The sequence below is a fragment of the Eumetopias jubatus genome, unplaced genomic scaffold (assembly GCF_037043125.1).
Source record: "Eumetopias jubatus isolate StellerSeaLion01/CBP00866 unplaced genomic scaffold, mEumJub1_p1.0 scaffold_1, whole genome shotgun sequence".
Classification (NCBI taxonomy): Eukaryota; Metazoa; Chordata; class Mammalia; order Carnivora; family Otariidae; genus Eumetopias; species Eumetopias jubatus.
Window position 1 is genome coordinate 214,000,373 of NW_028274807.1, and position 11,143 is coordinate 214,011,515.

General features: G+C 59.8%; 3 protein-coding genes across 3 annotated transcripts; 1 reads left to right on the plus strand and 2 right to left on the minus strand.

Moving 5' to 3' along the window:
• The first annotated feature begins 1,008 nt into the window (after nt 1–1,008).
• On the plus strand, nt 1,009–1,549 carry PSPN (persephin). Its single transcript, XM_088023535.1, has 2 exons — nt 1,009–1,141; nt 1,242–1,549. Exons 1-2 carry the CDS (start codon nt 1,009–1,011, stop codon nt 1,547–1,549), a joined length of 441 nt encoding a protein of 146 aa, XP_087879661.1.
• Nucleotides 1,550–1,797: 248 nt separating this feature from the next.
• Nucleotides 1,798–3,504, minus strand: ALKBH7 (alkB homolog 7, RNA demethylase). Its single transcript, XM_028126301.2, has 4 exons — nt 3,255–3,504; nt 2,434–2,607; nt 2,221–2,345; nt 1,798–2,029 (listed from the first exon to the last, which is right to left on the minus strand). The coding sequence occupies exons 1-4, from the start codon at nt 3,456–3,458 to the stop codon at nt 1,867–1,869; spliced, it is 666 nt and encodes a 221-aa protein (XP_027982102.1). The 5' UTR covers nt 3,459–3,504; the 3' UTR covers nt 1,798–1,866.
• A 2,392-nt stretch (nt 3,505–5,896) lies between these two features.
• On the minus strand, nt 5,897–11,143 carry CLPP (caseinolytic mitochondrial matrix peptidase proteolytic subunit). The gene is made up of 6 exons (XM_028126416.2): nt 10,922–11,143; nt 10,762–10,833; nt 10,113–10,209; nt 9,095–9,282; nt 8,056–8,161; nt 5,897–6,264 (listed from the first exon to the last, which is right to left on the minus strand). Exons 1-6 carry the CDS (start codon nt 11,105–11,107, stop codon nt 6,092–6,094), a joined length of 822 nt encoding a protein of 273 aa, XP_027982217.1. The 5' UTR covers nt 11,108–11,143; the 3' UTR covers nt 5,897–6,091.

The following is an 11,143-nucleotide window of genomic DNA, read 5'->3' on the forward strand; positions in this document are numbered from 1 at the left end:
TCGCACACACACCCCCAGCCGTGGGGAGGCACGCGCAGGTTTTTGCCCCCTGGCTGCAGGCTCCTACCTGAAGTGTTGGCCCGGTCTGACCTACAGGGGCTCGAGCACCTCTTAAAGCGCGAGCCCAAGCTCTTTCGTGCTTCCTTTGCCTCAAAGGGAGGCTTGCTCTCGCAAGCTCCTCACTCGAGCAGCATGTTCAACACTAGACGGGCCGTCTGTCTGTCCTCAGAACCTCTGATTGCCCCCCCTCACAGTGAGGGAGGGCCTCGTTACCCTGAGGTCACAGGGGCTGGGCATGGAAGTCACTGGAAATTGTTGCCGCCTCTCAGACCCTGCAGGCTTACCCTCCCCTCTCGCCCTTATGCCGGGACGGGGCTGAGGTCCCAGGGGCCTCAGGTGGGCCTCCCAGAGACAGGAGTCCCTGCAGGGTGAGCTTCCTAGCCTTGCGTCCCAGGTTCTTGGCTGTCCCCGGGCCTCTCCCTTTTCCTGTTTTGATGCTGGCTCAGCCAGGCCCGGAGACAGGGGCATGATGTCTTAATCCTCCAGGTGGCAGCCATGATGGAGGATCCCCGTCAGCTCCACCTGCTGACCTCTCCCCGCTACCCCCCTCTACTTGGTGCACAGTGTGGGGACCCCGGAGCCCTGGCACCCCAAGTGGGGAGAGGGTCCCACTGTGGGTCCTCAGTGGCCCCCCCACCTCTTTCCAGAAAGCAGGTGGGGTGGGGGACCCCGCGCCCGCCCTGGGTTGGGCTCTGGCTGCCGCAACCCTCGTAAATCAGGGGTGAAGGGGGTGTCGGAAATGGGTCTGCGGAATGTCTCAATGGGGCGGGGACGGGGTGAGCACTTAACTCTTAGAGGCACAGGGGGTGGGGCAGAGGAACTGGCCTGAGGATGCGGGGTCGTCCTGCCGCTACCGCAGCGGGAACGAAGAGGTTATTTCCCCCGCCCCGGCAGGGGGATAAATTGAGGGTGCGAGGCGTCCCCCACCGCCACGACCCGCCCGCCACGATGGCCACAGGAAGACTCCTACTCTGCGCTCTGCTGCTCCTGTCGCTGCAGCGGGGCCTCAGCAGGGGCCCCGGTGCTTGGGGGGCTCCGGTGGCGGAGGAAGAGCTCCGAGGGACCCAGAGGCCGCAGCTGGGTAAGGAGCCCCCTCCCCAGACCCCTCGTGGCTGCCCAACTCCTTCCTGCCCAGACACCGCTTGCTGTCAGCTGCCCCTTGCCCCCCCCCCCCCCCGCAGGTGCCCGCCTGCGCCGAGCCCTGGCCAGCCCGTGCCAGCTGTGGAGCCTGCCCCTACCTGTGGCCGAGCTGGGTCTGGGCTACGCTTCGGAGGAGACGGTCATCTTCCGCTACTGTGCGGGCAGCTGTCCCCGCGGCGCGCGCACCCAGCACGGCCTGACGCTGGCCCGGCTGCGGGGCCAGGGACGAGCCCACGGCGGGCCCTGCTGCCGGCCCACCCGCTATGCCGACGTGGCCTTTCTCGATGACCGCCACCGCTGGCAGCGGCTGCCCCAGCTCTCGGCGGCTGCCTGCAGCTGCGGCGCCTAAGGACGCCTGGCCTGGGGCCCTGCGGCTCCGCGAGGAGCTCTGCGGACTTATTTATTGGAGACCGGAGGGGAGGTGGGCTGCGGGCCGCCCGCGAGGAGCATAATAAAGGAGCTGCGGCCGCAGGACTGTGTTCAGCCAGAGTGTGCCTTCACCCCACCACCTCAGCTCCCAACGCTCGGGGAGGCGGCGGGGCCGGGGGGGTTCCGGGGGCCGCCCCTGCTCCGCTCGGCCCCTGCGAACAGCCAGTGTGCCTGTCCACTCTCCAACTTTATTCACAAACACGGTGTCTCCGAGAAGCTGGGGGAAGGGCCTGGGGTTCAGCAGGCTGGGGGCGGCTGCCCCAGCTCCCCTGGTCCCATTCCCTCAGGGAGGGAGCGGCAGATCACAGAGATGCGTCGGCCCCGGGGAACCCGACGCTCCCCAAAAAAGGACTCTTCATCCCGAAGAATCTCATGGGAGAAGTCATAACGGGCTGAGCCCCTGCAAGAGAAAACAGGCTGTGGCAGCGCAGGGTGAGGGCAGCCCCTGCGCCAGGTGGACTGCCTGCCATGGGGGAATGATCGAGTCCGCTGGGAGGGCTGAAAAAGAGAACGTGCTCGACATGCTAGGCGGGCATCTGATAAGCTACGGGGGGGGGGGGGGCGGGGGCGGGCTCCCTGGCTGGGCAGTACCTAAGGATGTAGAGGGAGCCTGGCTCCAGCAAGAGTTCCAGCCACTCCCCTGGCTCCTGGGTGTGTACCAGCCGCATGACGCTGGGAGAGAGTAGGGACAGACCAGCGATGGTGGCTCCACAGAACTGGAAGAGGGGGCATGGTGGCCAGTCAGCCTCTGGCCTGGCCGGTCCACCCCCCGCTGGGAGCTCCAAGGCTCTGGCCTCTGCCCACCTTGATGCTGTCCACGTGCGGCTTGATGTAGCCCCGAGGTTCCAGGTCCAGCACATGCACCGGGGACAGCAGGGTCTGGCCAGAGCTAAAGGCGGCTGCTTGCACGCGCTGCAGGATGGCCCGGCTTGCCTCTGACCAGCGTGACTTTTCCGTCTCTCGGAAACCGTGGATGGCCTATACAGGGAGCTTCGGTCAAGCCAGGAAGCACCCAGAGGGAACAGGAAAACTGAGGCACGGGGGGGGGGGGGCGGGGGCGAGGCGGGCAGAGTGCAAAGAACTGGTTTTCCCAGCATGACCTTTGACACCACCCTCAACTTACCACCTTGGTCCTATCTACCCCAAGATCCGGGGTCTCAAACCCCAACCCCTGTCCTACTAGGTCTGGCCTCACTCCTTTGCACCCGCCTTCAGGTTCCAATTCAGTCCCAGAGCTTGTCCCCAGTGCTGGCCCCACCACAATAGTCAATATTGTCTGTCTCGGCCCACTCAAGTCTTCTGTCTCCGCCCCCCACTGGTGACTCTCCCTCATCTTGCTCCACACCTGTTTCGGCCCCTAACCTTGCTCCTGTCCCCCAAACACCTTACAGTTCTAGGTCCGGCCTCCAGCTATGGCCACGCCCTCATCTCCGAAGTGCTTTCCCTGCCCGCAAAGGCCCTGGGCATCAAGACCCCGCCCCGAACTATAGCCCCTTTACAACCCAGTGCCCCACCCCTGCGCCCACCTCTAACGCCACAGGCCCCGCCTCCGCCGTGGCCCCGCCCAGAGCGCCATCCCAGGCCCCGCCCCCACGCGGCCCCGCCCCCAGCGCCGCCGGCCTCACCGCGTCCCAGTGATCGTATTCGTAGCGGCGGCGGCGCAGCTCGGGCTCCAGCTCGCCGCTCAGCGTCTCCTCCTCGGCCGCGCTTAGGAAACCCGGCCGCACCACAGCCGCGTCCCGAAGGCGGCTCAGTACAGCCGGGCCCGAGCCCCGCACCCAGCCGGGCACCGGTAGCGTCCCCAGCGCCAGCCGCCCACTCCCGGCCATAACCCCGGAGCCCGGTCGTGGAAGCGGTCGGAGTCGGGGCTGCGCCCCCGCCCCGGAGCCATTGGCTGTGGCCGCACCGGACCCCTTCAGTGATTGGCCTTCCCCAGAGTCCCGCCTCCCGGCCAAGGCTACTGGTTGCTGCTCGGCTCGCCCTCTCAAGCTCTTGGCTCCCGGTAGAACCCGCCTCCCCCCCCCCCCTCCCCGCGCTGTGGGGCGCCATAGACGATGGAGGCCGGGGGGCAGGGCTCGACGGGCTTCGGGGTCAGGAGCTATTGGAGGCCTTGGGCCAAGGCCCCGGTTGTGGAGTCGGCCAGGACTTGAGATTAAGGGAAAAGTCCGCTCAGGCTGAGAGGAAGGGGTCAAGGGCACGGGGTTCAGGGGAGTGACATCAAGGCCATGATCATGGGGTGGGGCCAAGTTAGAGGTTGGGGTCAAACGTTGAAGCCAAGCATCACCCATGCCCCCTCTCAACTGGGTCATTCCCACCCGTGTACAAACAGGCTGGCTCCCACCTTATAAATAAAAAACAAAAAAAACCCTCCTCTTCCCTTAAGCGTAGAATTGACGGAGCACCACTTTGCTGCCCTTATTGGAACATTTAGTGGATCTAGACACGGTTTGTCATCTGCCCCTAACATCACAAAATGAGGGACCACGACACTTTGGGCGCCTCCTGATGGACGTGCGCACCTCCACCTAAGAGGTCACTTGCCAAAAATGGAACCTGAACCCGATCAGACTTACCTAGGTTTATACCTCAAGTCACAGGAAATATGAAGGACAGAGGTCACAGCCCATCCTGATCCAATCATCAAAATTCAGATGGAAAGTCCCCGAGACAAGAGAGTGAATTTCAAGGAAAGAGAAGAAAAAGAGGGAGAGATTAAGGGGAAAACCCACGGTTAAAAGAGACTTTGGGATATACCTACCAGTTGCAAGGTGCACCTTATTTGGATGCTGATTCGAACCAACTAAAAACATAGAGGTAAACCAGGAAGATTTGGACACTGGTTGAATATGTGACGACAGTGAAGTATTGTTTTTTTTAGGTTTGCAAATGGTATTCTGGGGGTCTTTGTAAAGATTTATCTTTTTCGAAATACGTTGGAATATTGACCCCACAACCCCTCCAGGGACAGCCACAGGTTCTCAGCTCTCCTTATACAATGAAATTCCTTGAAATATGTGTCCAGCTCCCGTGTCTTCCCGCCCCTTCCCTCTGGGTGCACTCCAGGCTGGCTTTTGGCACTGAAAGTGCCCCTACTGATGCCATCAGTGACTTCCACTGTGCCAGATCCAGCAGCCGGTTCTCAGCCTGACTGCTAATTTATCGACATACCGATGATGTCTTTTCCATTTTCATTCCCAACCCTGACCCCAGATTTATCCGCCCCCTGGGATGTGTCCAACACCAGAAAGTTAACGTGTCCAAACTCGACTCCTGATCCCCTGCCCCCACACCTGCGCCTCCCTGCAGCCGTGCCACCCGTCAGCTCTGCCTTAAAACCTGCCTAGAATCTGACCTCTCCTGGCCACCCAGCTGGGGCCGCCAGCCTTCATCTGATTATTCCAAGTCTCTGAACTGGTCTCCGGTTTCCACGCTAGCTGCAGCCCTCCCAGTACTCCATGGCAGCCACAGTCTTCCTGCTTGTCATTTTCTTAGAACCCTCCATGGCTCATCTCCCTCCTTGCTCAATCTACCAGGCCTTTTAAGGTCTGTCCTCCTCCCTTTTTTTTTTTTTTAAAGATTTCATTTATTTATTTGACAGAGAGAGACACAGTGAGAGAGGGAACACAAGCAGTGGGAGTGAGAGAGGGAGAAGCAGGCTTCCCGCGGAGCATGGAGCCCGATGCAGGGCTCGATCCCAGGACCCTGGGACCATGACCTGAGCCGAAGGCAGACGCTTAACGACTGGGCCAGGCGCCCCTGTCCTCCTTCCTTTCTGTTCTCATCTCTCCACCGTCCCCCTGCCATTCCACTTCAGCCACGAGCCTCCTCAGGGGCCCCTCCCCTTTGGCAGCCACAGTCCTGCCACAGGGTCTTTGCACTTGCTATGCCCACTGCCTGGACCGCTCTGTCCCTCTCTCACCTTAAACCTTGTTCAAGCATCACCTTCTCAGCAAGGCCTTCACTGGCCACCCCATCGAACGCTGTAACTCTCTCTCTCACACACTGCATACCTCTTTCCCTGCTTTTTCAGGAACTGTCTACCTCCACAAGAATAAGTTCTTGTAGACAGGGATTTTTGTTTTCTTCACGATATGTCGTGGCCTCTAGAACAGTGCCTGAAATGTCCTATTTGCTCAGTAAAGTTTGCTGCAGTTAGGGCTTGGAAGGTCAGAGCCTCAGGGTCACGGTGAAAGCAGAGGAGGCCTCGTGCAGGGCACACGTGTGCGAGCCACGGTGGAGCAGGCAGGGAAGGTGACACAGATGGGGATCAAAGACTACAAAGATTTAATTGAAAATCACAGTGTCTCATTCAAGATACCTGCCCTGAGGGGCAGCCCCAAACCCAGAGTTCCTCACAGGGCCCTTCCAGGCTCAGCAGTGAGGGGTGGGCAGGGCTGTGGCGCCAGCGTCTGACTGGTGCCTGGCTCCCCCGACTTTCCTCTGGAGGGTGAGGTCCCAGCTCTCAGATGCTTGCTGGGGCGGGCTCTGCTGCCGCCACCACTGCCACGGGCTCCTTCTGCACCAGCTCCGGCTCATCCTCACCGTCCTGGGGAGGGTGGACCAGAACCTTGTCTAAGATGCCAAACTCCTGGGCCTCCATGGGGCTCATGTAGCGGTCCCTCTCCATGGCCGACTCTGCCAGGGGAAGCAAGGATGTGTGGGGTTAAGGGCGGAGGCCTGGGGCCAGGTTGGGGTCCCCGTTCTGCCACTTCTTCGCTGGATGACCTTGGCCTTCCCCGCTTGGTGCCTCAGTTTCCCCACTGGTAAAATACCCATTTCCATTTTTTTTTTTACTGGTTACTGATGTCTAATATACACCCAGATGGTAAGCAGAAGGTGTGAATTTCAGACAGAACATAACCCACATGGCCAGCACCCAGGCCCCTGACCGCCCCCTGCTTGAGCCTGCTTCCAGTCACTAACTCCTCCGGCCCAACAGTAATTGCTAGCTTAACGGTGGCCTGACGGCATAGATAAGCCTGCTTCTTTTTGTTTTTAAATATGTGGAATCACAGAGTGTTTACTTCTTTTTCCCACCCGGCAATATGTTTCCGAGATTCAGCCCGGCTGCTGTGGGTCGCCGTGGACGGGTCTCTGTCATTGCCGTGTGGGATTCCACGGCGTAAATAAAGCACCAAAGTGCCTGTCCTGCTGCTGTTGGGCATGAGGGTGTCTCCCAGCATGGGGCTCCTACACACAGGGCGGCCGTCTGCGTTCCCGTCCGCAGCTTTGGTGGCCATGAGCGCTCACTTCTCTTGGTTACATGCGGAGCGGGGGAACCGTGACATTTTGGGGGCATTCTGAGCCTGAGCTGGGAGTGTCAGACGGCTTTCCAGAGCGGTGATGCCATCCTCGGTCCTGCCTGCCGAGGGTGAGCGTTCCAGTTGCTCCACATTCTCACTGGCACTGGGTGTTGGGTTTTAGATTTTAGCTGTTCTAATGGATTGAAATGGCATCTCACTGCGGCCTTAAACTGGCCTTTCTCTAAAGACCAATGATGTTATTTAAAAAAAAAAATAGATGGGCAAGGGGTGCCTGGGTGGTACAGTCAGTTAAGCATCCAACTCTTGGTTTCAGCTCAGGCCATGATCTCAGGGCCGTGAGATCGAGCCCGTGTCGGGCTCCACGGTCAGTGTGGAGTCTGCTTGGATTTGTCTCTCCCTATGCCTCTGCCCCTCCCCCCATGTACTGTCTAAAATCTTAAAAAATTAAGATTTTATTTATTTATTTGAGAGCGAGCGAGCGTGAGAGGGCGTAGGGTCAGAGGGGGAAGCAGGCTTCCCATGGAGCAAGGAGCCTGACGTGGGAGTCGAACCCGGGACTCCAGGATCATGACCTGAGCTGAAGGCAGTCGCTTAACCAACTGAGCCACCCAGGTGCCTTATTTTATTTTTAATAAATAAATTTTATTTATTTATTTATTTTTGAGTAGTCTCCAAGCCCAACGTGGGGCTTGAACTCCCAACCCTGAGATCAAGAGTCACATGCTCTCCTGACTGAGCCGGCCAGGTGCCCCTAATGATGTCATTTTAAAATATCATCACTAAAGATGATGAGCAGCTTTTCTTGTATTTCTTGGCCATTTGGAATATTCTTTACTGAGGACCGCGTTCAAACCTTTGGCTTGTTTCGAGGAAGTTTTCGTCAAGATTCTGCTAACGGGTCTCTTTAAAGTGCTCAGGACAGGGGATTTCCACTGGGAGTGATTCTGCACCCCCAGGGGACATTGGGAGGCAGCTTTGGTCATCACAAACAGAAGGTGCTACTGGCATCCAGTGGGCAGCAGCCAGGGACGCTGCTCCACGTCCCACAGTGGCCAGACAGAGGATGGTCCAGCCCTGAGTGTCACAAGGCCTGCCACATATGTGTGTGTGGGTTAAAATAAAGGTGGGCAGGCGGGGGTCCGCCCGGGGCAGGGGCACTCACCGATCACCTGCAGGCTCTGTTTGGTGTGCTTGGCGTAGATGCCGTAGAGCTGCTTCTTGAGTTTCATGATCTCCTCTGCCTGGATGGCAATGTCTGTGGCTTGGCCCTGGGGGGTGGCCCAAGGGCGGGTAAGAGGGAGAAGGTCAGAATGAGCATCAGTCACTCACAGGGAGGCTGGAGAGGTCGTTCAGACAGGTGAGCAGGACTTCTCGAGGCCCTGCACACCCTGCTGCATCTTTGCCCCCAAAATACAGGAAATCTTCCTGTATTTTTTTTTAAGATTTTATTTATTCATTTTAGAGAGAGAGAGAGGTGGGGGGAAAGGGCAGAGGGAGAGGGAGAAGCAGACTCCCCGCTGAGCAGGGAGCCTGATGCAATGCGGGGCTCCATCCGGTGACCCCGAGACCATGACCTGAGCCAAAATCAAGAGCTTAACCGACTGAGCCACTCAGGGGCCCCAAGGCTTCCTGTATTAACTGCATTTTCTGCATGTGGAGCCTCGCCCCTCCCAGGGCAAGTGGATTCCTGGAGAGAGCGGACAGCTCCAACTCAGCCATGAGTTTTCCTGGGCAAACCAGCCATCAGTGTGCACACCCTCAACCACCTCCTCCGTGGGGTTCTCATACGCAGGGCCACTGTCCCCTGCCCCTACCCCCATGAGCCTGCTGAGATCATTCAAAGCCAGTCCTGAGTCTGCTGGCCCTGCCTCACTGTTCCTTCCTGCAGAAACCACAGTAAAATCCCTGTCCACTCCCCCCCCACCCCCTGCTCTCTGCCTCCGGAGCGACCCTGGTGCTTCCCACGTGGCCAAGCATGACGTGGCGTGTGCCCCCCCCTCCACCCCCCGCCTTGGGAACTGTGAGTAACAAACCATCTTCCCAAGGCAGTCCTTTCCTGATCAGATGGCCTCACCATACACGAATCATTGTAAAACCCGTATTTCAAGCACTGACACTCCCCCGTGACTTCTACCCAGTCAGTCCTCCTGTCCAGACAGCACCTCCCATCCCAAAGCAGCCTGCACGGGGCCGGCACTCACCCGGGCACCCCCGGAGGGCTGGTGGATCATGATGCGGGAGTTGGGGAGTGAGTGGCGCATGCCCGGGGTGCCGGCGGCCAGAAGCAGCGAGCCCATGCTGGCGGCCTGGCCCACGCACCACGTGCAGATGGGGTTCAGGATGTACTGCATCGTGTCGTAGATGGCCAGGCCCGAGGTCACCATGCCGCCTGTGGGGGAGGGGGGGCGGGGGGGAGTGAGGGGCTGTGCTGGCTCCTCCCTGCATCCTTTCCCTAGCGAAGCCCCTGGCCTTGGGGAGGGCTTGTGTGGAGGCAGCCCCTTAAAGCCGGTGTCACAAACGTGAATACTTCCAAAGGTAGGGAGGTGACAGCAACGGGTGACACAAACTAAGTGAGGGCAAAGAGGAGAGCGCATGCTCCAGAGTGAGCTGACTGTTAGCACCTGTGCACATGGGCCTAGGGGGGGACCAGATCTGTCAGAGTTTCAAGAGAAAGTGGAAGTCGGGGAGAGTGGTGGCCAAGAGGGAAGCTCTGGAGCCAGCCTGTCCTGGCAATGTCGTCGGTGTCACCTTGGGCAAGCTACCCAGCCTCCACGGTGTCTCCGGCAGACCGGGGATCACTGAACAGTACCTACCACCGGCAGCTGCCACGAGGACCGGATGAGTTCAGTGCCTATAAAACGCCTAAAGTACAGGGCACAATCGGCACTCAGTCAAGATGAGCTATTCTCTTTTGGGAGGGGGACCAGTCAGTGGTGGCAGCTACCAGTTTTAAAATGCTGACCACCGGGTCAGGTTGGTAAAATGTTATGTGTGGGATCAAGGAGACAGGCTCAGCTGCCCGTTTGTGAACGTAGACTTAAAAGCAAGGAACAGGCAACTTTTGGAGGTTTGGAGACCGTTTTGGAACTCTGCAGGAAGCTCAGCACCCTTTCTTCCTCCAGAGGGAGAGTGTTCCTGATGGGGGGTGTTTCTCTGTCCCCTGAGTCACCTGGAGTGTCCCAGGAAGCGGCCCTGGCCCCCAGGGAAGGCTCTGCTCACCGGGGCTGTTGATATACATGTGGATAGGCTTCTTGTTGCTCTCGGACTGCAGGAACAACAGCTGCGCGATAACCAGGCTGGCGACACTGTCGTCGATCTGCAAGGAAGCGGGGAGGGTGGGCTGGCGCAGCTGGGGGGTAAGGAGCCGGCTAAGGGAAGCAATTGTGAGGTGGCTGGGGATGAAGTCAGGGAACAAGGACGGGTGTCAGAGCCCAAGTAAGATGGCTGCAGAGAACTCAGGACCAGGGAGGGGAGGTGGTGAGGGGTGGTAGGGCCCCACGGGGGGTTGGGCACGGGAAGGGGGGAGTCAGTGGGCTCGGGGCAAGGAAGGGAAGGGGTGAGGAGGGTTGGAGAGAGGGATCAGAGCCAGGAATGGGGAGGAGGATCACTGGTAAGGGAGGGAGTCAGCGTGAGGGAAGGGAAACGCAGAGTTTGAAGAAGGGGTGGGGGTGGGGGTGGGGGTGGGCGGTGGGGGCCAGCAGAGGGGGCTGAAGGCTTCTGTGCCCAGGAAGTGGGGTGTCAGATTGGGACCAGGGCAGAGCCTTGGCAGTAAGGTCAAGGGGGAAGGGTCAAAGGTCAAGGGGGTTCGAGGAGGAGGGGCGCGTGGGGTCTGGGCAGGCGCAGGGGAGGATCCCGGCGGGGCACTCACCGGACCCATGACACACACGATGCGCTCCCGCAACAGCCGCGAGTAGATGTCATAGGCGCGCTCGCCGCGACCCTGGGGGAGAAAGATGGCGGTGAGGGTCAGGAGCCGGCCCCAAGACCCCCGACTCCCACCCGGGGCCGAGTTCCCGCGGCCGCTGTACCGTCTGCTCCACCACGATGGGAATGAGCGGGAGAGCCCGGGCCGCCGTCGCGTGCAGGCTCCGCTGCAGGGCCACGCCGGTCTTGGGCGTCCGCCGCGGGGAGAACCGGGCGGCGAGGCGAGGCCCCAGCGCGGGGGACCTACCTGCCGCCACCCGGGCCCCCCCAACCAATATTCCGGGCCACATCCCGCCGCAGTCCGTCCCGGCTTCCGTCCGATGGCG

What these genes read in the sequence shown, in the direction of transcription:
- CLPP (XM_028126416.2), bottom strand. Translation starts at nt 11,107, where the DNA reads ATGTGGCCCGGAATATTGGTTGGGGGGGCCCGGGTGGCGGCAGGTAGG. An exon ending in CCATCGTGGTGGAGCAGACG is followed by an intron (nt 10,834 to 10,921) that starts GTACAGCGGCCG and finishes TTTCTCCCCCAG; the next exon opens with GGTCGCGGCGAGCGCGCCTA. An exon ending in CATGTATATCAACAGCCCCG is followed by an intron (nt 9,283 to 10,112) that starts GTGAGCAGAGCC and finishes CCTCCCCCACAG; the next exon opens with GCGGCATGGTGACCTCGGGC.
- PSPN (XM_088023535.1), top strand. Translation starts at nt 1,009, where the DNA reads ATGGCCACAGGAAGACTCCTACTCTGCGCTCTGCTGCTCCTGTCGCTG. An exon ending in GACCCAGAGGCCGCAGCTGG is followed by an intron (nt 1,142 to 1,241) that starts GTAAGGAGCCCC and finishes CCCCCCCCGCAG; the next exon opens with GTGCCCGCCTGCGCCGAGCC.
- ALKBH7 (XM_028126301.2), bottom strand. Translation starts at nt 3,458, where the DNA reads ATGGCCGGGAGTGGGCGGCTGGCGCTGGGGACGCTACCGGTGCCCGGC. An exon ending in AATACGATCACTGGGACGCG is followed by an intron (nt 2,608 to 3,254) that starts GTGAGGCCGGCG and finishes CTCCCTGTATAG; the next exon opens with GCCATCCACGGTTTCCGAGA. An exon ending in GGCTCCCTCTACATCCTTAG is followed by an intron (nt 2,030 to 2,220) that starts GTACTGCCCAGC and finishes TTTCTCTTGCAG; the next exon opens with GGGCTCAGCCCGTTATGACT.